The sequence below is a fragment of the Prionailurus viverrinus genome, chromosome E2 (assembly GCF_022837055.1).
Source record: "Prionailurus viverrinus isolate Anna chromosome E2, UM_Priviv_1.0, whole genome shotgun sequence".
Taxonomy (NCBI): Eukaryota; Metazoa; Chordata; class Mammalia; order Carnivora; family Felidae; genus Prionailurus; species Prionailurus viverrinus.
The window spans coordinates 48,266,390-48,291,131 of record NC_062575.1 but is presented as its reverse complement, the minus strand read 5'-3'; the positions used below and the strand labels follow the sequence as shown (position 1 = coordinate 48,291,131).

The 24,742-nt window shown below is 52.5% G+C and overlaps 1 protein-coding gene across 1 annotated transcript in view; it reads left to right on the top strand.

Annotated features, from left to right (window-relative positions):
• Nucleotides 1-1,138: 1,138 nt before the first annotated feature.
• The window catches only part of FCGBP (Fc gamma binding protein), a 40,416-nt gene continuing 16,812 nt past the window's right edge, over nucleotides 1,139-24,742 (top strand). Inside the window, exons 1-9 of the mRNA XM_047836724.1 lie at nucleotides 1,139-1,197; nucleotides 1,966-1,978; nucleotides 5,799-6,131; nucleotides 9,948-10,518; nucleotides 12,608-13,212; nucleotides 15,382-15,949; nucleotides 20,243-20,835; nucleotides 23,111-23,702; nucleotides 23,843-24,042. Of these exons, the coding sequence (XP_047692680.1) occupies nucleotides 1,139-1,197; nucleotides 1,966-1,978; nucleotides 5,799-6,131; nucleotides 9,948-10,518; nucleotides 12,608-13,212; nucleotides 15,382-15,949; nucleotides 20,243-20,835; nucleotides 23,111-23,702; nucleotides 23,843-24,042 (3,534 nt within the window). The remainder of the gene's footprint in view (nucleotides 1,198-1,965; nucleotides 1,979-5,798; nucleotides 6,132-9,947; nucleotides 10,519-12,607; nucleotides 13,213-15,381; nucleotides 15,950-20,242; nucleotides 20,836-23,110; nucleotides 23,703-23,842; nucleotides 24,043-24,742) is intronic.

Genomic DNA, 24,742 nt, shown 5'->3' with positions numbered 1-24,742 from the left:
GAAACAGAGACCTCCATCCTTCTTCACACACAGCTCCCAGCTCCCCAGTTCCCACCCCACTCTTCCCAGGGGGAACCCCACCAGAAGAACCTGCCTCCCACCCTACAGTCCTCGAGAGTGTACAGAGTGCTGTCTGGGAGATAAGCCCAGTGAGGCTAGTTTTGACGTTCCCATTTTGCAGACAATGTACCTAGGAGGCCCTGCTAACCTGGGGGTGGAGGTACCCACCAGCCTGGGTCAGGTGCCCAAATTCCTGCCCACCCCAGACACCTGTCCCCATCCCCTGAAGCACTGCCTGGATGCAGGATGTGGATGGCTGGGGCCCAGGAATCAGCTTGCGGGACTAGGGAGCAGCCAGAACCCGGATGTAGGTCCTTTGCTCTTGTTCCTGGCAGGAGGGAAAGGAAGAAATCCAACCATCGGCCCAGCAAACAAGATCAAATACCACCTTCCGCCCCTACTCCCCACCCCCCTTCCCCGGAGACCCAGGCCTTCAGCACCCTGCTCCCCAGCTGTTTCCCTCAGGGACACCACCCTTCCAGTTCTGAAGTTTCCAGCCGGTTCCCAGAACACAGCCACCAGCTGTTCTCACACCCCTCTCAGGACCCAGGTGTCCGAGCTGGCCCTCCACCCTTTCCAGGCCTTCAGGGTCCCCATTCCACCTGGCTCTGGGATCACCAGCCTCCTCCAGGAAGTTGACACCATCTTCCTGGCAGATGGCCCAGGGTGTGGCCCGAGGAGGCAAGAAACTCTGCTATATAGCCCAGCCCAGGGGCTAGGCCCACAGCTCCAGGGACCTGCAGGTGAGATAGGCTGGGGTCCCCTTTAGAAGTGGGACATCAGGTCCCCTACTCTGGCCCCTGGCTCCAGGCTTCCTCACCCCAACCTCAGACCACTGGACACCCAACTCCCCATCCTTGCCCTGTTCTGCCCTCTCCCCACCCCCAACCAGATCCACTGAACATCTGAGTCCCCTATATATACACACACTGGCCCTTGGATCCAACCTGCCTCAGCCTTCCTGGTGCCCAGGTAGCCCCTGTCCTGAAACTGGGCCCTTCTGTCCTCTCCAGAACAGTGTCCAGCCATTGGGGCCAGACTAGCCTCCTATGACCCCCTCTCTTTCCTCACTGCAGACATGGGGTCCCTGCTGAGCTGGTGGACGCTCTGGACCGGAGCAACCCTCCTGTGGGGTAAGTCGGGCAGAGATCCCATCGATGTCCTTGTTCTGGTCTGGGGCACGCTGCCTGCCGGGGTCAGCACCCTCCATCCGTACGCCCTCCATGAGCCTATCTCCCAATGCCACCCCAGGCTAGCTAAGATGGAGAGAGGTCCCGTGGGTTCTACAGAGAAATGTGGAATTTGCCCATTGTCTCTCTGTCCCAGAAGGAAGCAAAAAAAAAACACGGTCCCCAAATTTAAGTATGTGAGAACTACCACTTTCTCTGTTTTCTGTAACTCAACCAACGTTTTGACTCTGAGCCTCATTCTGCGGAGGTGATGGTAATTTTTACTAAAGTCATTCTTGGAGGGCTTAGTGCCCGATTCCCCAGGGTTATGCCCAGGACCTAGAGTCTCAGGTAAAGCCAGGGTACTGGGGAAAAGATGGGAATCAGTCAGCATCTGCCTGAGTTACTTTTGAAGCCTTCATTATCCCTGATTCTCTGGCCCCGTGAGACATCGGGACATCCTTCCAGCTCTCCTTATTCAACAGACAGTCCTTCCATAACCCCTATCCTCTCTCCAAGACTCTGTAGATCTCCTCCCCCTCTTTCTCCCTGCTCTCCCTTCTCTTCCCAGCCCTGGAGAATCTCTTCCTAGTTAGGGGTGTTGGAAAGCACCCACTCCTCTCTATTTCTAGGAGACACATTGTCCTCACTTCCATAATCTTCTTCCCTTTATCCCCTTTACTCACCCCCAAGTTTTATTAAGACAGAAATCAAACAGGCACCTGAATCCAGGCAGTTTGAGCCCCACAGTACTTAAACCAATTTGAAAATTTTTCATGGAAATTCAAAGAGCCAGCTTCTCTTGAAAAAATGGTAAGATCTGGCATAAAAAGAAAAGAAAAGAAAAGCCCATAAACCATCATAATAACAGGCTGAAACCAGTAGCAACGCCGCGCTTTCCTTGGTATATGAATGCTTTGGTTTGCACACTCACCAGCCAGATTGTTTCCCACATTCACATTGTTCGCCTGGCCTCATCAGCCTTGGAGTTTGAGATCCCCTTTGAAAGTGTTCAGGCTTTTAGGAAACCAAAGCCAGAAAGGCCGGTAGGTGAATAAGGAGAAAGGAAAGAGAGAAGGCGGGGGGGGGGGGGGGGGGGGCGGGTGGCGGCGGTGTGGAATGCTCCAGTCACTATTTCAATATGGTATCTAGGCACAGTGCAAACGGTTACTTGTCCGCTGGGGAGGATTGGATAAGCAGACCCATAACTCATTCTCTCCCCCTCAGGGTTGACCCAGGGGGCGTCAGTGGACCCCCAGGACCCCAGGGAGGTGGAATTCCTCGCAGCCTTCCTACAGAACTACGTGCCCGGGTACAGCCGCGCCTATCTCCAACTCCTCCTCTCCAGTCTGTCGGACAGCCCTGCCTCAGTCTCCGTTCTCAGTCAGGCAGACGGCACCTCCCAGAAGGTCACGGTGAAGCCCGGCCGGTCGGTCACGGTCAACATCAGCGCCAAAGCCGAGATGGTCGGCAGTAACACTTTCCAAAGCGCGGTGGTGATCCGCTCGGACCGCGCGATCTCCGCACAGGCCGTAAACACTAAGCCCAACACGGCAGAGCTGACGCGGCTGTGGCCCGTCCGCGCTCTGGGCACCGAGTATTTTGTGGTCACGCCTCCCGGCGTCTCCTCCAAGCATGTTAAGGAGTTCGCTGTGGTGGCTGGGGCAGCGGGAGCCTCGGTCAGCGTTCAGCTGGAGGGGGCAGTGACATTCCAGAGCAAGTTCTACGCAGCGGGCAGTGTCCTGAGCCTGACTCTGAAGCCCTACCAGGTGGCCCAGGTGCAGGGCACAGCTGAATTGTCGGGCTCAAAGATCACGGCCAGGAGCCCCGTGGCTGTGTTCTCTGGCCACAGCTGTGCCCAGAGACACACCAACTGCAACCACGTGGTGGAGCAGCTGCTGCCCACGTCCGCCTGGGGCACCCGCTACGTGGTGCCCACCCTGTCCTCCCAGAGCCGCTACGATCTGGTCTACGTCGTGGCCAGCCAGACCACGAGGCTGACCTACCAGCAGGGGGGCACCACCGGCTCCCGCGGGCTCCGGGCAGGTGACGTGGCCGAGTTTGAGGTCCGGCCATCCCTGCCCCTCTACCTGTCCGCAGATGTGGGCATCCAGGTCCTGCAGTTTGGCACAGGTGCCGTGAGGGATGGAGTCACCTATGACCCCCACCTGGCTTTGATCCCAGACATGGCGGCCTACTGCCCTGCCTACGTGGTGAAGAGCATGCCAGGCACTAAGGGCGTGGCAGTGGTGGTGGCCCGGACGAAGGCTGTTAACGAGCTGACCATGGAGGGGCGCGGGCTGGGGGCCGATCTCTCGTGGACAGCTGTGCCAGGCAGTGAGTTCTCGTTCGCCGAAGTGGACCTCGGCACGACTGACAGGACCCACGTAATTGAGGCCACTACCGACTTTGGGCTGCTCACCTTCGGGCTGGCCCACGCCATCAGCTACGGGACAGCAGGTGTCTGCGGTCGAAGTGAGTGATGGGAAATGAGCCTGGGGCCCCTTTGCGGGCTCTCTCACCTCCTCCCTTTTCCCACCCACCTGCTCCCCTGTGGATTCCTGGCTCCGCTGGGCTGTCCCCACCTCACCTCCATCCTCTGCCATCCTTCCCTTCCCTAAGGCTTCCCAGCTCCTCCCTCTCCTACCAGGAACTGCTAAATATTTAGCGACCAGTAAGATCCAAGGTCCCAACCAGTCAGAAGAGATGCTGGTGCCGGCCAGACCACTGCAGCAGGGTCTTAGAAGCCACCATGGTGTCTGGGGGCTTAGAGATAGGGTCCTAGGGAAGAGCCAAGGTGCCTGGAGGGAGGGATCTGTGTGTGGGGGGAGGTGGGGGGAGAGATAGAGAGCAAGAAAGGGAGGGGCAGAGAGAGAGGGAGACAGAGAATCCCAAGCAGGGTCCGCACTGTCAGCACAGAGCCCGATGCCGGGCTCAAATTCACGAACCCTGAGATCATGACCTGAGGCTGAAATCAGAAGCCCGGTACTTAACCGTCTGAGCCACCCAGGCACCCCAGAAATATTTTGATATTTTAGCAACTATACCAATTGCTAACTACCCCTCCCCCACTTCCTATAGGAATGTTTATACCCCAGCTCAAGAGGTCTGGAAGTATAATAATAACAATGGCTACCGTGTTGGGGGGAGTTACCTCTCAATATACCAGAGACCATTCTAGGTGCCTTGCATGTATTAACATAGTTAATCTTTAGGACCCGGCCCTACGTGTAACCTTAGGCTCAGCGCATGGAGGAACGGCCCCCAGACAGTACAGTGTGGTGTCGGAGGTCACACATGCTAAACTCAGACTTCCCAGGTTCAAATCCCACCTCTGCTTGTGTGACCTTGGGCGTGTGACCTCACCTCTGTGGGCCTCAGTTTCCACGTCTGTAAAACAGGGGTAATAACTGTCACAGGACTGTAGTGAGGGGGTTATAAGTCAACATTTGTAAAGTTCTTAGGGGGTATCTAGTAAGTTATTATGAGCGGACAGAAAGCAAGAAATTTTGAAGACAGGGAGGAAGGGAAGAGCTATTTCTTCCTGTGTGGACCCCCTGCCTCAAGCTAGGACCCTGGACATTAGGATTCCCTGCACTGGCAAAAATGCCCCCTCAGACCCTGGACATGGAAGTCCCTCAACTTTAAAGAGTCACTTTGGGCTTGAATAGTAGAAATGGGGAGGGGGTGGGTGATTAATCATAACAAGGAACACTCAGTTAACGCCGGGGCCAACCCCTACTTTTGTTGTAGCTTATTTGAGCCTGGCAACACCCTCCTCCCCAAACATCCCCGTGAAGAACGTACTGTTATCACTCCCTTGTTACAAATGAGGAGCCTGAGGCACAGAGAGTTTAAAATTACTCAACCAGTGCCCGCCCATATCATTGGTGGAACCAGGATTCTAACATGGGCAGCCAGATCTCTAGTCATTTCTGTTGTGATGAACAGTCTGTCTTCCTTTAAAAAAAAAAAAAAACAAAAAAAAAACAACTCTTTAGGGGGCACCTGGACGGCTCAATCGGTTAAGCGTCCGACTTCCGCTCAGGTCATGATCTCATAGTTTGTGAGTTCGAGCCCTGTGTCAGGCTCTGTGCCGACAGCCCAGAGCCTGGAGCCTGCTTTGGATTGTCTCCTGTTCTCTCTGCCCCTCCCCCGCTCACACTCTGTCTCCGTCTCTTTCTCTCAAAAATAAACATTAAAAACAATTTTTTAATTAAAAAAATAAAGATGGCTTAGCCTTCTAACCTGAGTGGGGATGCACGGGAGGGGGAAATGGGGACAGAAAACCCACCAATTAACCTTTCCATGATGATCCTTCTCCACTACCTTCCAGTTCCTCTGGGCTGAGCTGTGTCAAACCAGGGGATCAGAATACATGGGGTTGGGTCATCCCTGGGCGCCTCTCTCCCTGTAAGATTCCAGACCTCAGTTTCCCCACTTCTAAAATGGGTAGTCGTGGGCCCACTGCCCAAACTCCCCGCAGCAGGAGAGCTCCACGGTTCCCACCTGCTAGGATACTCCTGACTCTTTCTCTGCCGCCCCCCGCCCCCAGCCGTGCTGCCCCAGGAGCCCTCCTGCCAAGATGTGCAGTGCACTCCTCAGCAGCAGTGCCAGGTGGTGGATGGGCAGGCCCAGTGTGTGGCGGTCCCCATGGCCACCTGCCGCGCCCAGGGTGACCCGCACTACACCACCTTCGACGGCCGTCGCTATGACATGATGGGCACGTGCCTGTACACCATGGTGGAGCTGTGCAGCGAGGACCAGAGCCTGCCCGCTTTCAGCGTGGAAGCCAAGAACGAGCACCGAGGCAGCCGCCGCGTCTCTTATGTGGGCCTGGTCACCGTGCGCGCCTACAGCCACTCAGTGTCGGTGGTCCGCGGGGAGGTTGGCTTCGTCCGAGTGAGTACCCAGAAGCTTCAGATTGAATACCTGTGAGCCTCCAGTCAGAAGGAGGAGGCAAAGGCTGGGGCGGAGAGTGTGGAGACGGGGAGGGAGGAAGTTTGAAAATCTGTGACCGAGTGTTAAATCCCCTATGTCCAGCAATTCTACTTGTAGAAAATTAAAGGATACTCATAAATATGGTTTAGAAAAAAAAAAAAATCTATGCCAATGTCGCTTGTAATAGCAACAGGAAAAAAAAAAAGGCTACAAAATGTCCAACAATGGAGAATTTCTTAAGCGACTAACACTAAATTTAGTGAGCACCTATTATATCCTGGATTTGTTTCTTAGTGATTTCCATGTATGAATGCATTGAGTGCTCACAGCGATCTGTGGGGGGTAGGCATTTTTTTTTTTGAGAGAGAGAGAGAGTGAGAGAGAGAGCACTCATGAGCATGAGCAGGGGAGGGGCAGAGAGAGAGAGGGAGAGGGAGAGAAAGAATCCCAAACAGGCTCCATGCCCGGCGCCGAGCCGGACCACAGGGCTCTACCCCACCATCCTGGGATCACGGCCTGAGCCAAAATCAAGAGTCAGACGCTCAACCGACTGGAGCCACCGAGACGCCCCCCACATTATTATTATTATTAACACTTCTAGACAAGGAAACTGAGGTCCAGGGAGATGACAGACTTCCCAAGGGCTCAGATGCAGTCTGGCTTCTGAGTCACTATGCTTAGCCTCTTCACCATTCTGCCTTATACAATATTTTTACACTGTTGTGTTCACTTTTGATACCAAATATGCACGTAATAAAATCCATAAATCTCAAGTCACGGAGTTTTGACAAATGTGCAATGCACACCTCCATTAACAAACAGAATATTTTCATCATTCTGGAACATTCTCTCATTCCCCTTTGCAAACAATTCCAACCCACCCCAGAGGCAACCACAGTTCTGATTTTTCCCCCCACCATGGATTAGTTTTGCCTGTTCAAGAACTTGCGTGTGTGTGTTTAAGAAATTCACATGAATGGAATCACACAGGTAAGAAGACTTTTGTGTAAAACCTCTTTTGCTCTGCACAATATTTGTGAGTTTCTTCCGTGATGCTGCGATTAATTTTTTGTTAATAGGTAAAGCATTCACGTAGCTCAGAACAAACAGGGCTTGTTGCGAAAGGTCTGGCTTTTTTTTTTTTTTTAATTTTTTAATGTTTATTTACTTTTTGAGAGAGAGATAAAGAGAGACAGTGTGAGTGGGGGAGGGGCAGAGAGAAGGAGACAGAATCTGAAGCAGAGCCTGAGGCCGGGCTCAAACTCACGGACTGAGAGATCATGACCTGAGCTGAAGTCAGATGCTTAACTGACTGAACCATCCAGGTGCCCCAGCTCCCTTTCTTTCTTCCTTCCTTCCTTCCTTCCTTCCTTCCTTCCTTCCTTTCTTCTTTCCTTCCTTCCTTCCTTCCTTCCTTCCTTCCTTCCTTCCTTTCTTTTCTTTCTATGTTTATTTATTTATTTTTGAGAGAGAGAGAGAGAGAGAGAGAGAGAGAGAATCCCAAGCAGGCTCCAAGCTGTCAGAGCAGAGCCCTACATGGCGCTCAAACGCATGAACTATGAGATCATGACCTGAGCTGAAATCGAGTCATCAGATGCTTAACCGACTGAGGCACCCAGGTGCCCCTAGGTCTGGCTTTCATTCCCATCTTCATCTGTTTTGCCCCTGCTCCCCACAGGTAGCTAGTTTTACTGATTTCCTGAGGGTTCACCTAGGGTTCCTTTATGACAATGCAAGCAATGTAAACAATACGTTCTTACCTTTCCCCTTTCTTAGCAAAGAGCACTGTACCATCTGCTCTGTCCTGCACTTTGCTGTGCACTGAGTGGTGCCTTTTAGAGCTGTTTCCATATCAGCATAAAGGGAGCCTCTGCGCTCTCTCTCTCTCTCTCCTTTACATCTGCACGGTTCTCCATTGGATGGATGCCTCCTCATTCATTCAACTCAACCCCCCACGGATGGATGCTTTTTTCACGATGGCAAACAGCACAGCACTGAATAGTCTGGTACCTCCCTCGTTTTGCGAGTGTGCCGGTGATTCTGTGAGATGAATAAGTAAGCAGATTCAAGTAGGTGTGCTCCAGATCTAGAGGGATTGAGCACAAGCGCAGAGGGAGTTCAAATTCCTGAATTTACGTGAGGAATTGTGCACATGCTGGGCAGTTTTTCAGAGAGAGAGGGCCTATTCCATTGGTCAGATCCTTACAGAGGTCAGTGATTGACAGAGGTTTAGAGCTCCTGATAGAATCATGATAGGAGCCCCGGCGTGGCTCAGTCGGTGAAGCCTCTGACTCTGGATTTCAGCTCAGGTTATGATCTCTTGATCTTGAGATCAAGCCCCGAGTCAGGCTCCGTGCTGATCATGGAGCCTGCTTGGGATTCTCTCTCTCCTTCTCTCTCTGCCCCTCCTCTGCCCACACTATCTCTCTCTCTCTCCCAAAACAACAAATTAAAAAATAAACATTAGGGGCACCTGGGTGGCTTAGTCAGTTAAGCGTCCAACTTGATCTCGGCTCAGGTCATGATCTTGCAGTTCATAGGATCAAACCCCACATCGGGCTCACAATGTGTTATCACAATGACCATGCAGAGCCTGCTTGCAATCCTCTCTTTCCCTCTCTCTGCCCCTTCCCTACTTGTGCTGTAAATAAATAAATAAATAAATAAATAAACAAACAAACTAAAAAAAAGGGTTTTTTTTAAGAAAAGAATCATGATAGGATGTCCCCAAAACATTGCTAGGAGAGATGAGGGCTTCATCAAATGGGGACTTCAACATGGCCTCATTATTTAAAAGGAAAAAAATTACATAAATTAAAAGGTAGAAAAAAACCCTGGCAGGCAAGTGTGTCCACAGCAATATGAGTGATTTCCCTCTCCCGATTTTTGCTCATGAGCATTTTGTAAGTTTTCTGTAATGAACAAATATTACTTGTATCATTGAAAAATGGAGGTGACTAGGTTCCCTGGGCTGAGAGCTTGTAAGTGTCTCAGTCACGGCTGCGTCCACAGCACTGCCCATGGATGCAGACACACAGGAGGGCTCACGGAGGCCTTGATGACCCACTGACCAAATGAAGATCTAATCTTACCTTTGGACCTTTCTCCTGCAGTCTCCCTCTTCCTCTTATTCCTTTTTTTTTTTTTCATACCCCATCCTCCTGACTAAGACAAGCATATGGGAAGAAGGAATTAAGAAGAAACACGCAGAAAGAGGAAACTGGGCCCAAGGGACCGAGAAACACACTCCTCATCTCCTGGCCAGACTCTCTCTCTGCTTAGGATATTTGCGAAGGAATCCCCTTCCCCTTGTCTCCGTGGCTCTCCCTCACTGATCCTTTACAGCTCAGCTCAGCTCAGCCCAGCTCAGCTCAGCTCAGCTGTCCCTGCCTCCCCTGACCTGCAAGATTGGGTCTGGCTCTTCTTCTAGACTCCCACAGCCTCCTGTGCGTCCACCATCCCAGCCCTGATCACCCTGATCTGTTGCTCTGATCTCGTGACAGTTCTGTCTCCCTCATTGGACTGGGAGCCCCACGAGAGCAGGCTCTGGGTTGTCTCAGTGATCTCCCGGCCAGGACCAGGCATAGAGGGAGTGCCCAGTGAATGGTCATTTAATGCAGCAGTGCCTTCACTTCCCGAGCACTTGCGATCCTACCAGGCACCGTTCTGAGCAGCAGGAGGAAGGAATCCCAGCTGGACTAGGGGAAGCGAGAGAGAGGGTGGAAGGGGCGAGGGCCGGACCACACAGGATCTGACCACCCACTCCTCCCCCCACAGATCGACAACCAGCGCTCGCGCCTGCCCGTATCCCTGGCCGAGGGTCGCCTGCGCGTGTACCAGAGTGGGACACGGGCCGTGGTGGAGCTGGACTTCGGGCTGGTGGTCACCTACGACTGGGACTGCCAGCTGGCCCTGAGCCTGCCAGAGCGCTTCCAAGACCAGGTGTGCGGACTGTGTGGCAACTACAACAGCGACCCCACCGATGACTTCCTCACGCCCGACTCGGAGCAGGCGCCGGACGCCGTGGAGTTCGCCAACAGCTGGAAGCTGGACGACGGGGACTACCTGTGTGACGACGGCTGCCAAAACAACTGTCCCTCGTGCACCCCAGGCCAGGCCCAGCACTACGAGGGCAACCGGCTCTGCGGCATGCTGACCCAGGCCGACGGCCCCTTTGCTGCCTGCCACAGCGCACTGCCGCCCCGGCCCTTCCTGGAGGAGTGTGTGTACGACCTGTGTGTGCTCAACGGGGACCGGTCCAGCCTGTGCCGTAGCCTCAGCGCCTACGCCCAGGCCTGTCTGGAGCACGGCATCTCTGTCGGCGACTGGAGGTCACCAGCCAACTGTCGTGAGTGATGCCCCGGGGCGGACTGGGAGCACGTGGTGGGAAGGCAGGGGTCTCTTTGCATCTGTTCAATGTCTGAGCACTTCGTGTGGTTCAGCCTGAAGCCGGACCATGCCAGGAACACAGGGATGGCTGAGATGGCCAGACGGTGCCCGCGGTGAGCCCGAGGTTGGGGCAGACACATCACTAGCCGGTGACAGTCCCAAGCGGTCCCTGCTGGGCTCGGGGAGGCACAGGCAGAGTGGCCAGGGCCAGCACGGGGGAATTCCAGGGTGGGCACGGGAGACCAGGAAAGCTTCTCAACTCAGCCTGGCAGGGTCAAGGAGGATTTCCCAGAGGAAGGGATGCCTGATCGGAAGCCTGTGGGAGGAACTCAACTAGGCAGATAAAGGGGGAGCAAGAAATGGGTTTGGGAATGAGAGAGGGGCATGTGCAGAAGCCGGCATGAGACGTAGTCCTCAGAGTCCCGAAGCAGAAATGTGAACATCTCTTCGTTTGCATTCCTTTCGAGGCTCCCCGATGCCCTCTGGGTAAAGTCCGGGTGTCCATCCACTTAATGATTCATTCACTCACTCATTTACTCAACGGGCATTCCCTGAGCCCCTCTGTGGCCCCATCCCTCCTCTGGCAATGGGCACAGTGGGGGCCAGCACACACCCATTCCTGCCCTTGGGAGGCTCCCAAGGAATTTTTCTGGAGACAGAAAGTCTAGTGTGCAGGGAAGGGGAGGTGCCCAGACCCAGGCCTAGGGCTTGAGACAGAGACTCCGGAGGAGGAGCAAGTCTGGGGGAGACACTGTGGCCATGTGGGGTTTGTCGTGGTCACTCCTATATGTCCTCACTGCCCAGTAAACGCCCGCCCTCCCGAGCTCCCCAATGCCTGGTGCAGAGGAGGAACCAGTGAGTTCTTTGACCCATGCATTCATTTCTGAATGAGCGGGCATCTCCTGTGGACCAGACCCTGTCTTTTGTGCTCTGGGATTGAGGCAGATCAGATCCCTGCTCTCAGAGTTCATATTCCAGTGGGGGAGACAGACAGTAAGCAGTAAACTATGGAACGTCTTCAAAGAGCAAAAGAAATGGCATTCGTGTAAGAAGAGGAAATGGGAGGCTCATGACGAGGGTGCTCAGGGAAGGCCTTTCTGAACAGGTGACATCATTGCTGAGAGCAGCAAAGGGCAATAGAGTGAGCTGAGTAACAATGATGCTGTGGGGTGTCTCTGCATAGGTTAACTTATTTACCCCTCACCACCCTGTGAGGTCGGTGCTATTATCATCTCATTTTACTGATGGGGAAAAACTGAGGCAGGGAGTGAATGGAGTCATTGGCCCACAATCACACAGCTTAGGAAGGGAAGACTGGGATTTGAACCCAGGCTATCCGGACTCCAGCAGCTTTCTCTTAACCACATGCTGCACTGCCTTTGGAGGAAAGGCCAATACAGGCATCAGAAACAGCCAGCCAGTGCAAAGGCCCTGAGGTGGGAGCATGAAGACCTGTGAGGAAGCCTCTGTGGCTGGGACAGAGTGAGCCAAAGGGAGAGGGAGAGGAGATGAGGAGGGAGGTGATGGGCGCAGGTGATGGGCAGCTTCATGGGCCACCAGGAGGACTCTAGCCTTCCCCCTGAGATGGCACCACAAGGGGGCTCTGACATCAAGAGGGATGTCACAGGCATTCACAGGGTCCCTCTGGCTGTGAGGAGCAGCCTGTGGGGGTAGCATGGGGCCCGGGGGAGACCAGGCAGAAGGTTGCTTGGAAGGGACTGGACCGGGGTGGGGGGTGGTGAGAGAAGGGGGCAGATTCTAGATAGATTTTTGAATATGGAGCTCACAGGACTTCCTGACAGATTGGTTGTCGGGGAATGAAGAGGGAAAGGAGTCAACTGTGTCTCTGAGGTTTGGGGTCCCAGCACCTGGAGGGATGGAAGTGCCATGCGGAGCTCTGGGGAAGGAGCAGAATGTGGGGAGGGAAGTCCCGTAGAGCGCTTCGGGCGGGGCGCCCCGCCAGGAAACGGAGCCGCCAGTGCATCAATGCAACACCCTTGCGCTGGCCTGACGCATCCTCCCCCGTCTCCGTCTCCCCCTCCCCGCAGCCCTGTCCTGTCCCCCCAACAGCCGCTATGAGCGGTGCGGCCCCGCCTGCCCGGCCACCTGCAACTCCGAGGCGACGCCGTCCAACTGTTCCGGGCGCCCGTGCGTGGAGGGCTGCGTGTGCCTCCCGGGCTTCGTGGCCAGCGGTAGCGGCTGCGTAGCGGCCTCCTCGTGCGGCTGCATCTTCCAGGGCCGCCCGCTCGCCCCGGGCCAACAGATATGGGCCGATGAGCTGTGCCGGCGGCGCTGCACTTGCGACGGCGCCACCCAGCAGGTGCGCTGCAGCGACACACAGGGCTGCCCGGCGGGCGAGCGCTGCCGCGTCCAGGACGGCCTCCTGGGTTGCTACCCCGACCGCTTCGGGAGCTGCCAGGCTTCCGGGGACCCGCACTACGTGAGCTTCGACGGCCGGCGCTTCGACTTCATGGGCACCTGCACCTACCTGCTGGCCGGCTCGTGCAGCCAGGCCGCGGGGCTCACCGCCTTCCGGGTGCTGGTGGAAAACGAGCACCGGGGCAGCCAGACCGTGAGCTACACGCGTGCCGTGCGCGTGGAGGCCCGCGGAGTGAAGGTGGCGGTGCGCCGGGAGTACCCGGGGAAAGTGCTGGTGAGCGACACCGGTCGGGGTGGTTGGGAGGCGGGCAGGAAACCCCCCTTCAGGAGTGGGGCTCTGAACCCCCGGTAGGGCTGGGGATCTGTTAAAAGATCGTGTGGCCAGTGGTTAAGTCCTGGGCCCCCGAGCCAGGCGGTGCTGCCTCTCCTTGGCTGTGTGACTGTGTCTCCAAATGACTGTCTCCAGGTTTTGTCTTAGTTTTGTCTTCTGTCAGCGTGTCCACCACGCAGCAGAAGTCAAGAACCAGTGATTTTCTCTTTAAAAAAAAAAAAAGAAGAAGAAGAAGATAAAAGTCGAGAGGTGGGGTTGTAAGATTCACAACTCTAGTGAATAATAATTGAACAGTTTTAGACAGTGGCCTGCGCCCTGGAGAGGAGGATGAATTGGAAATGGATGGAAAACCGAAAGAAATTTCCATGTGGCAGGCACACCCCTAAACCCTTTACAGGCCTTAAGTCATAGTCCTCAGAACGGCCTTGCATTAAAGGAAGTTTTGCTCATAAAGCCGAGTGTTTGGCATAGAGAAACTTCTGGATAAACAGATGATTGCTATTTATGTTCCCACCTCTCTGAGTCTGGAATAATAATAGCCAATATATGACATTACCCCTAGGTGTTAAATGCTTGACATATAGTAACTCATTGAATCTCTACAACAACTCTGTAAATAGCTAGATGAGAAAACTGAGGCACGGAAAGGTTAAGTCATCTATTCAAGGTCACACAGCTAATAAGTCACAGAGCCACAATTTGTAACCAGGCTGTTTGGCTCCAGAGACCATACTCTTAACCACTACATCCTACTGCTGCTCTTGAGGAAAGGGATGGAACAGATAGGGACAGAAGTAGATGAAAGAGTACTCCAGGTAGAAGGAACAGTGAGTGCAAAGGCCCTGAGGCAGGAACAAACATGAGGGGTAGAGGAACAGCCTGGAGGTCCGTGGGGCTGGATTGGGGGCAGGGGGATGATGTAGGGGACAGCTGCGATAGAGGTCTTGATTTAAAACAAAACCTGAAGGACAAGGAAGAGTGAAGAGTGGTGGTTCCGAGGAGGAGGGAGCAGCAGGTGCAAAGGTTGAGGCTGGACAGATTTTGAAGACTCAGGAGAACAGTGTGGAGCCAGTGTGCCTGCACCGGAGAGTGAGGCTGGAGAGACAGGGCAGAGAGGGTGGTAGGAGATGAGGTCAGAAAAGTGGGAACAAGCAGGGCCTGGTGGGAGAGGGGTTCTGTTTTAAGCCGAGACGTAAAGGGTGATGGGGAGGCAACCAGGCGGAGAATGGGGACGGGCAAGAGGGTAGGAATGTCGCAAGGAGAAGGTACAGCAAAGGCCCTGAAGCTGGGCTGAGCTTGCTGACTTCAGGAGATCAAAATGGCTTCGTGGCTGCCGTCACAGGCGTGGGGAACGGGGCAGTACTGGAGAAGAGATTGGAGAGTAGTGAGGCTCAGGTCACCTGGGGCCTTTTAAGCCACCATAAGGGATTTGGATCAAAGCTAACACCTAACAGATGAAGTAGCGTTGGCCAAGGAAAGAGTACTGGGGGGGGGGGGTATCTAGGAGGAGGCAAGTGCGAAGGCCATGAGGTGACAGCGCGCTTGATGTGTTCAGGGAGACAGCAAGGAGGCTGAGCGCGCAATGTGGTAGGTGATGCGGGTACAAAGGTGGACAGAGCCAAGGTTAAACGAGACCTTGTAGGGAAGGGGCTTGGATTTGCGCCATCCTGAAGGCTGCAGGACACGCAGCCAGGAGAGAAGTGGTCAGTGATGTTCTCGGCCAAGCAAAAAGACCCTGAAGTTGGACCAAATTGAGACAAGTGGAGGAATAGCAAGAAAGCCAGTGTGCCTGGAACATACTGAGCGGGACGGAGGGAGGGAGTAGGAGGCAGGAAGATCAGGGAGGTAATGAGGAGACAGATCCTGTAGGCTCTTGAAGGCCGTGGGTTAGGTATTTGGATTTGAGCCGATAGTTGAAGGTTGAAGAGAGGTAGATGGTGTGCCAGACCAGAGGGATAGCAAGTGCAAGGGCCCTGAGGTGGAACGAAGCAGAACGTGCTCAAGAGAACAGCAAGGAGTTGAGAGTATTTGGAGCCAAGTGAAGTGAAGTGAAGGGTGGGACACAGAACCATGAATACCCTGACCCCGTGGACCTCCTTCATCTCCACCCAGGTGGATGGCGTCCTTCAGTACTTGCCCTTCCAGGCCGCAGATGGCCAGGTGCAGGTGTTCCGCCAGGGCCAAGATGCCGTTGTGCGCACAGACTTTGGCCTGACTGTCACCTACAACTGGAACAACCGTGTGATTGCCAAGGTTCCCGGCAGCTATGCTGGGGCCCTTTGCGGGCTCTGCGGGAACTTCAACGGGAACCCAGATGATGATCTGGCCCTGCGTGGTGGAGGCCAAGCTGCCAACGCGCTGGCCTTCGGGAACAGCTGGCAGGAGGAGACGAGGCCAGGCTGTGGGGCAACCGAGCCGGGTGACTGTCCCAAGCTGGACTCCCTAGTGGCCCAGCAGCTGCAGAGCAAGAAGGAGTGTGGGATCCTTGCCGACCCTGAGGGGCCCTTCCGGGAGTGCCACAGCAAGCTGGATCCACAGGGCACTGTGCGTGACTGCGTCTATGACCGCTGCCTGCTGCCAGGCCAGTCTGGGCCATTGTGTGATGCACTGGCCACCTATGCTGCTGCATGCCAGGCTGCCGGGGCCACCGTGCACCCCTGGAGGAGTGAGGAACTTTGCCGTGAGTACCAGGAGTGACAACTGGGGGGGCTCAGCCTTGTAAAGAGTATTGGGGGGTCTCTAGGATACCTATAGATAGGATGATCGATAAGTATCATTAATTCACGTAACTCTGACAAAAGTATTATGAGGTGGGGACTGTGGTGATACGCATTTAACAGATGAGGAAATAGAGGCTTAGAAAGAGTTAGTTACGTGTCCAGGATCACGTACAGCTAGAAAGGCACAGTTGCAGTAAATATTTGTAAAATGACCAAAAATATCTGGTAGCCCTGCATCTAATTCCCATATGGCAGCTGTCATTCAGAGATGAGTAGCTGAAGAAACCTGGTTCTGGTCCCCTCTCCAGTTTTCCTTGGTCACCATCTGGCCTACTTCACTCATTTACAATATCTGCCTGGATGGTACACATCACGTCATCTGTTGAAATACACATGATAAATACATGAATGTTACATCATTTCTTTTTCTCCTTCAACTTATATTCATTCATTCATTCATTCATTCATTCAACAAATATTTGTTGAACACCTACTATATTCCAGGTACTGAAGATATAATGGGGGAGAAAACAGGAAAAAAATTCTTGCTCTCCCCAAGTGACCATCTAATAATGGTTTTTAGTTCCAGCAGAATATACCTAATGTAATATACTTATATACATGGAAGTCTCTTTTAAAAAAAAATGTCTTATTAATTTTGAGAGAGAGTGTGTGCATGTGCATGAGTGGGGGGTGGGTGGAGAAAGAGAGAGAGAGAGAGTCCTAAGCAGGCTTAGGGCTGTCAGCATAGAGTCCGACACGGGGCTCAATCTCATGAACCATGAGATCCTAACCTAAGCCAAAATCAAGAGTTGGATGCCTAACCAACTGAGCCACTCAGGTGCCCCAGAAAGTCTCTTTTTATTTTTTATTTTTTAATGTTACTTTTGAGGGAGAGAGAGAGAAAGAGTGAGAGCAGGGGAAGGGCAGAGAGAGGGAGACCCAGAATCCAAAGCAGGCTCCAGGCTCTGAGCTGTCAGCACAGAGCCTGATGTGGGACCTGAACCCACAAACCGTGAGATCATGACCTGAGCCAAAGTCAGATGCTTAACTGACTGAGCCACCCAGGTGCTCCAGAAAGTCTCTTTTTAAATCATTGCATGGGTTAGTTTTTGCTGTGTAACAAACATCCCCAAAGCTAAAAGTGGATTACAACAAATATTTATTATTTCTCATGAGTCTGTGGGCTGGGCTATTCTCCTAATCTGGGCCAGCATAGTTTATCACTGCAGTCCTACTGACAGTTCTATGGGGGCTGGAGGGTCTACAATGGCCTGATTTTACACAGCTGGCAGTTGTTAGCCTGGTTGGTTTGGGGGACCTCATCCAGGACGGCTTACCCCTGCTCCACTTGGTTTTATCTTCCAGCCAGCTAGCACAGACTTCTTCACACAGTGGTCTCAGTGTTCCAAAGAACAGCGAGAGTGGACAAGCCCCAGTAGGCAAGCACACTTCAGGCCTCTGCTTGGCGTCACATTTGCTGTTATCCCATTGGTCAAAACCAGCACCATGGCCAAGCCAAGAAGAAGGGGTGGCTGTCATCAGCCTGTCCCAATCCCCATCATACTTCTCTGCCACAAACATATATACATGTGAATGACATTTCATTATTTTTAGAAATTCTTAAGACCATCAGACTCTAAGTGTTAAAAAAAAAAGAATGAGTTATCATTGCAAATATCATTAGTACACAACTAATAAAACATATAAAACGCTAATATATTAATGTCTATATAAATATATTAAAACATAAAAATATTAAACATAAAAAACAGAATGTATTGGAAAGGCATCTCTTAGTGAGATGGATTCAGCTTTCCACCCAATAGTTCCCTTTATTTTTTTATTTTGCTGAAATATCTTATTTATTTTTATTTTTGTATTTTAAAAATTCTAAGATTTTATTTTTTAATAAATGGAAAGACATCACATGTTCCTGGATTGGAAGATTTAAAAAAAATTCTAAGATTTTATTTTTAAGCAATCTCTACACTCAGTGTGGAGTTCAAACTTAAAACACTGAGACCAAGAGTCCCATGCTCTACCAACTGAGCCAGCCAGGCACCACTTGCTGAAATATTTTAAAGCAAATTCTAGACATATGAATTTTCCCATAAATACTTCAGTAAACATCTGCAACAGATAGCACTTTTTAAGAAACATGCCACAATGCTGTTATTACCAGTAATGAAAATAACACTAATTCCTTAACATCATCTAAAATTCAGCCTAGGTTCAAGGGGCGCCTGGGTGGCGCAGTCGGTTAAGCGGCCGACTTCAGCCAGGTCACGATCTTGCGGTCCGTGAGTTCGAGCCCCGCGTCAGGCTCTGGGCTGATGGCTCAGAGCCTGGAGCCTGTTTCTGATTCTGTGTCTCCCTCTCTCTCTGCCCCTCCCCCGTTCATGCTCTATCTCTCTCTGTCCCAAAAATAAATAAACGTTGAAAAAAAATTTAAAAAAAAATAATAAAAAAAATAAAAAATAAAATTCAGCCTAGGTTCAAATTTCCCCAGTTGTCTAAATAAAAACAAAAAAAGTGTGGGTCTTTTTTTTTTTCAGTTTATTTGAATCTGGATCCAGACCAAATCTACACACTGCATTGGGTTGGTTTTTCTTTTTCTTTTTTTTTTTTTTAATTTTTTTTAATTTTTGGGACAGAGAGAGACAGAGCATGAACGGGGGAGGGGCAGAGAGAGAGGGAGACACAGAATCGGAAACAGGCTCCAGGCTCCGAGCCATCAGCCCAGAGCCTGACGCGGGGCTCGAACTCATGGACCGCGAGATCGTGACCTGGCTGAAGTCGGATACTTAACCGACTGCGCCACCCAGGCGCCCCTGGGTTGGTTTTTCTTACGTGATTAAAAAAAAATTTTTTTTTCTAATGTTTATTTTTGAGAGAGAGAGAGAGAGAGAGAGAGACAGAGCATGAGTAGGGTTTGGGGGCCAGAGCCCAATGTGGGGCTTGAACCCATGAGATCATGACCTGAACCAAAGTCAGACACTCAGCTGCCTGAGCCACCCAAGCGCCCCTTTCTTAAATCATTTGTATCCTCTAATAGCTCTTTTCCATTTTCTGCCTACATATTATTATGAAGTTTTTCAAATGTATAGGAAGATTGAAAGAATTTTACAGTGAATACTCATACACTTACCAGCTAGATTCTATAGTCGACCATTTTACTGTACTTGCTTTATCATATATCTGTCCCTCTATCCATTTTGTTTGTACCATTTATCTATTGGGGGCAAAAAAGTCATTTGTCCTGCAGAATTTCCTATTTTCTGAATTTGGCTAGTTGCTTCTTTGTAGTGTTATTTAACTTGTCCCTCTATTCCCTGATTCTCTTATAAGCTGGTTATGAGATCTAGAACAGTGCTGTCCAATAGAACTTTGGTGATGATGCAAGTGTTCTGTCCCTGAGCTGTCCTGTATGGTTGCCACCAGTCATGTATTGAGCACTTGAACTGGGGCTAGTGTGACCAAGGAACTGAATGTTTTTTGTTTTGTTTTGTTTTGTTTTGTTTTTAATTTTAGAGAGAGAGAGAGAGCTCATGCACAAGCTTGGGAGAGAGACAGACAGACAGACAGACAGGGAGATCCTGATGCCGGGGTCAATTCCACCACCCTGGGATCATGACCTGAACCGAAATCAAGAGTAGGACGCTCAACTTACTGAGCCACCCAGTTGCCCCAATCTTCTATTTTTTAAATTTTAATTAACTTACACGTAAATGGCCACAAGTGACTATCATATCAACACAGAGGCTTTATTTGGCTCAGTTTTAGTTTTTTTTATTTTGTTTCAAGGAAACCACCTGTCTTATAATTTGGAGTGACTGGAGTTTGGAGATAGAACTAGGAATTATTATTCTTTTTCTCTTCACAACACGGGCCAAATATTTTAATTTGCTACTACTATATCTCTACTAGAGAAGGAAGAAGTCAAAACCACTGCATTCACGAGTACATTGCATAGATTAAACACACACTGTACCTGCATATATGTGTTTAAAATATGTCATTGAAGACATTACAGATAACCACAAACCACAGTTAATTTGGAGTTGAATCTTATTTATCAGGACCAGGTTAATTGTGATATCATCTGCCCCCCAGGAAGATCGTATCATAGATTATACAGAGGGTTCCTTGCAGCTGGCTGGCTTACGTGTGAGTGCGGGAGCATGCGTGTGCCTGCGTGTGCGTCACCAGGGAGCAGGGACCCTGGATGCTCACAGCTGCTCTCCCCACAGCTCTGAGCTGCCCGCCCCACAGCCACTACGAGGCATGTTCCCGTGGCTGCCCGCTGTCCTGTGGAGACCTCCCAGTGCCTGGGGGCTGCGGCTCCGACTGCCACGAAGGCTGTGTGTGCGATGAGGGCTTCGCACTCAGTGGTGAGTCCTGCGTGCCCCTGCCCTCGTGTGGCTGCATATACCAGGGCGCCTACCACCCGCCAGGCCAGACCTTCCACCCCGGCCCGGGGTGTGATTCCCTGTGCCGCTGCCAGGAGGGCGGCCTGGTGACCTGTGAGCCCTCCACCTGTGGCCCGCATGAGGCCTGCCAACCGTCCGGTGGCATTCTGGGCTGCGTGGCCGTGGGCTCTGCCACCTGCCAAGCATCGGGAGACCCCCATTACACCACCTTCGACGGCCGCCGCTTCGACTTCATGGGCACCTGCGTGTACGTGCTGGCTCGGACCTGCGGGACCCGGCCGGGCCTGGAGTCGTTTGCCGTCCTGCAGGAGAATGTGGCCTGGGGCAATGGGAGAGTCAGCGTGACCAGGGTGATCACTGTCCAGGTGGCTAACTTCACCCTACGGCTGGAGCAAAATCAGTGGAAGGTCACGGTAAGAGCAGGGGCGGATCATGAAGGGGAGGGGTCCTGGGATAGAGGGCGCTGGGTGGGTGGGACATGGGCAGCACTCAGTCCAGGGGCAGTGCTCACATCTGGGAGTGGATGTGGAAGGCACAGGGTTCCCGAGGAGAGGAGGTGCCGGTCAGAGCCCTGAGTGGGGAGCCAAGGAGCGAGAAGGCTTTGGGGACCTGGGACCTGCTCCCACGTGGCTCTGTTTCCCCCTCTGTCTGCTCCTTAGTCTCTCCTCTCCCTGCCTCTGACTGTCCCCTCTGAACATCTCTCCCACCCCCTCTTCCCTTCCCCTGCACCTTCTCTGTTCCTGCCCTAGCCACCTCCCTGGTATCCTGGCCAGCGACATGATGCAATCAGAGGCTGGGCAAGTTCAGGGATGGGAAAGGTTCAAGGACACAGGACAATCTGGGGGTGACCCCCTCACCCCTCGCCAACCACCACAACAACAATAACAGTAGCTACGGTTTTTACTCGGCTGATCCCTGACTTTGTTGGCCGCTGAACACTTCACATCCACGGTGTCATTTAATTCTTGCTGCCAGAAGTACCATGATTTGCTTTATTCTTTAGAAGGGAGGTCCCATCATTGGCCCAAAGTCCACCAGCAAAGACACAACTTGAATCCAGGACAGCATGCCAGGAGACTGCACGCTGGACCTTGGGCACACCATGATGCTTCTCTGACTGAGAAGCACTTGGTCTCCTATGGAAGCTGGAGGGATTCCATGCTGCCCCCCCCCCCCGCCCCGCCGCCCCAGAGATCTCACTAAAAGGCAGGCACATGACCCTTGTGCTCATGCAGTATGGACAATGAGGATGCTGAAAAATAGCTGACTTTTTCAGGTGCCCGTATGCACTGGCCGTGCGTTAGATGCTTTAATCGAGTCCCTGAGGTAGCACAGGCTCCTAGGATAGCACCTGACATATAGTTGGCTGTGAATACACATGAGTGGTTGGTGTTATTTGCATCTCACTGAATCCCCCAGCTTCTCCTTGAGGTGGAAACTATTATTATACCCACTTTACAGATGAGAAAACTGAGGCACAGAATAGGTCACTTGTCCTTAACTGCTCCCTGTCCCTGCTTGGGAAGTATGGCAGGTGACTATGTTTTTAGGAGCCTCAGACAGGATTGTGTCTTCTGCCTTCTTCTCTGGTTCCTTATACTTCCAAAAGAATCCGATGCTCATCATGTCTGCATTAAGGAAGGATGAGCAAGCGTGTTAATCAGGGGTGGATTTATGAGGTTTTGTTGGCGCCCAGCAGCCTTCGGTTAAAGCCACTGGTTCTTGGCTCAGGGGTCTGATGTTCATTTCCCATTAGCCTAATGTTCCACCCACTGCTGCTTAAAGCAAAAAGCCTTAGCACCCACTTACTTGTCAAAATAAAATCTTCCGACCGTAGCTCGTCACAGTAGCAGATGCTCCCAGAACACCCATTCTGTGCCAGAATTTGTGAAGTACAAATATCAATTTATCTAATCCCCACAGCAACCCTCTGGACCCCACTCTGTAGATAAGGAAGCAGAAACCCAGCGAGGGGTCCTCACCTGCACAAAGTTACAGAAAGAGTAAAGGGCAGAGCTGTGTTGGAACCCAGGCCAGTGGCTCTGGAGTCCATCGCTGCGTTCTTGATCAGTAAGTGGTGAATTTAGGGGTAGCTGGTGAGCATGTTACTCCTTCGAAACGTGTACGAGCTTCCCCTGTGGCTGCTGTAACAAGTGACCACAAGTATGGTGGCTTAGAACAACAGAAATGTGTTTTCTCACTGTTGTGGAGGCCCGAAGTCCAAATTCAAGGTATTGGCAAGGCTCTAGAGGAGGATCCTTCCTTGCCTCTTCTGGCTTCTGGAGGTCCCAGGTGCTCCTTGGCTCACAGCCACCTTCCCTGTCTTTATCTCCACGTGGCCTCTCCTCTCTATCTCCTCTTCTGGTTCTTATCATTATATAAGGAAACTCGTCACTGGACGTAGGGCCCACCCTAATCCAGGATGATCCTGAGATCATGACCCTAAGTACATCTGCAAAGACTCTTATTCCAAATGAGGTCATATTCAGGGCTTCTGGGGGGGCATATCCTTTGGAGACCACCACTCCACCCACAACAAAGACTCGACCATGCTCCCCATTTTCCAAATATGGAAACTAAGGGCCCAGAGAGGTGAGGTCACACGGATCTCCAGTGTCAGGCAGGGGCTCGACGAGGGTCTGCCCTCTCAAAGTGTGCCCCTGACGCGTGGACTATCCCGCCTCCCAGGTGAACAGTGTGGACATGAGGTTTCCCGTGACGCTGGCCCAGGGCCGGGTCCGTGCCTTCCAGCACGGCTCGGATGCTGTGATCGAGACCGACTTTGGCCTGCGTGTGGCCTACGACCTCGTATACAACGTGCGGGTCACCATCCCAGGCAACTACCACCGGCAGCTGTGTGGCCTGTGTGGGGACTACAATGGTGACCCCAAGGATGACTTCCGGAAGCCAGACGGCTCACAGGCAGGCAACCCCACCGAGTTCGGCAACTCATGGGAGGAGGCGGTGCCAGGCTCTCCCTGCCTGCCGCCACCCACCTGCAAGCCCGGCGGGGACTGTAACTCGGACCTGGAGTGTAGACCTGAGCTGCAGGAGAAGTACCAGCAGGAGAAGTTCTGTGGGCTCCTCACCAGCCCCACTGGGCCGCTGGCCGCCTGCCACAAGCTGGTCGATCCCCAGGGTCCCTTGCAAGACTGCGTCTTTGACCTCTGCTTGGGCGGTGGGAATGAGAGCATTCTCTGCAGCAACATCCATGCCTACGTGAGTGCTTGCCAGGCGGCCGGAGGCCACGTTGAGTCCTGGAGGACCGAATCGTTCTGTCGTAAGTAGAGGGCAGAGAAGGGAAGAACAAGGGGCAGAGGGTGGGGAGACTGAGGCACAGAAGGGGCAGGACACTGGGCCCTGCAGCCCCTCCCTCAGAGCCCCTGGGAGGGAGCTCTGACCAGCACCCCCTCTTTGCAGCGATGAAGTGCCCCCCCAACAGCCATTATGAGCTCTGCGCAGATACCTGCTCCCTGAGCTGCTCGGCACTCAGCGCCTCCCCACTGTGCCCGGAGAGCTGTGCCGAGGGCTGCCAATGTGACTCCGGCTTCCTCAGTAACGGCCAGGCCTGCGTGCCCATCCAGCAATGTGGCTGCTACCAAAACGGCATCTACTACGAGGTAGGAAGCCGGTCATTGTGGTCAGAGCCCAGGGCCTCACGCTGGACCCCCTCCCACGGCCCATCGCTCCACAGCCTGTCCACTCAGCCTCCTGAATGTCTCTCCCCCCTGTCCCCTCCCCCCATCATGGCCCCACCATGGTCCCGTTTGTCATCTCCCACATGCTCCCTCCATGCCCTCACTTTTGCTCCCTCTGGGTCCCCTCCCTGATGGCAGTGGGAAGACCTTTCTCAAAACAGCCATGGGTCCTGCAACTTTAAACCCTCCCCTGGCTCCCCGGGTCTAGACTGTCTCTGTGACACAATAGGTAACTCCGTCTGCTTCCCTCTCCAACCCTCACCCAGTTACTCTTTCTTTGACTTGACTGTGTGTGTTTGTCTGTCTGTCTCCCTCAGAAGACCACGAGCTCTGTGAGAGCAGGGCCCCTCTCTGCTGCTCTCCTCAAACAAATGATAGTGATGATAAAAGCAAATAGGTAGATGGTGCTTCCTACATGCCGGTTACCGCTTTCAGTGCCAAATCCACAGCATATGTGCATTACACATACATATGAACTTTTTACTTATTAGGAAAATTTTCAAACATGCAAACGTTAAGAGAACAGTGTAAATCTCCATGTACCCCTCACTCAGCTTTAGCGATAACCACATTTTCCTGATCTTGTTTTGTCTCTTATCCCTGTTTCCTCTCTAATCTGGAT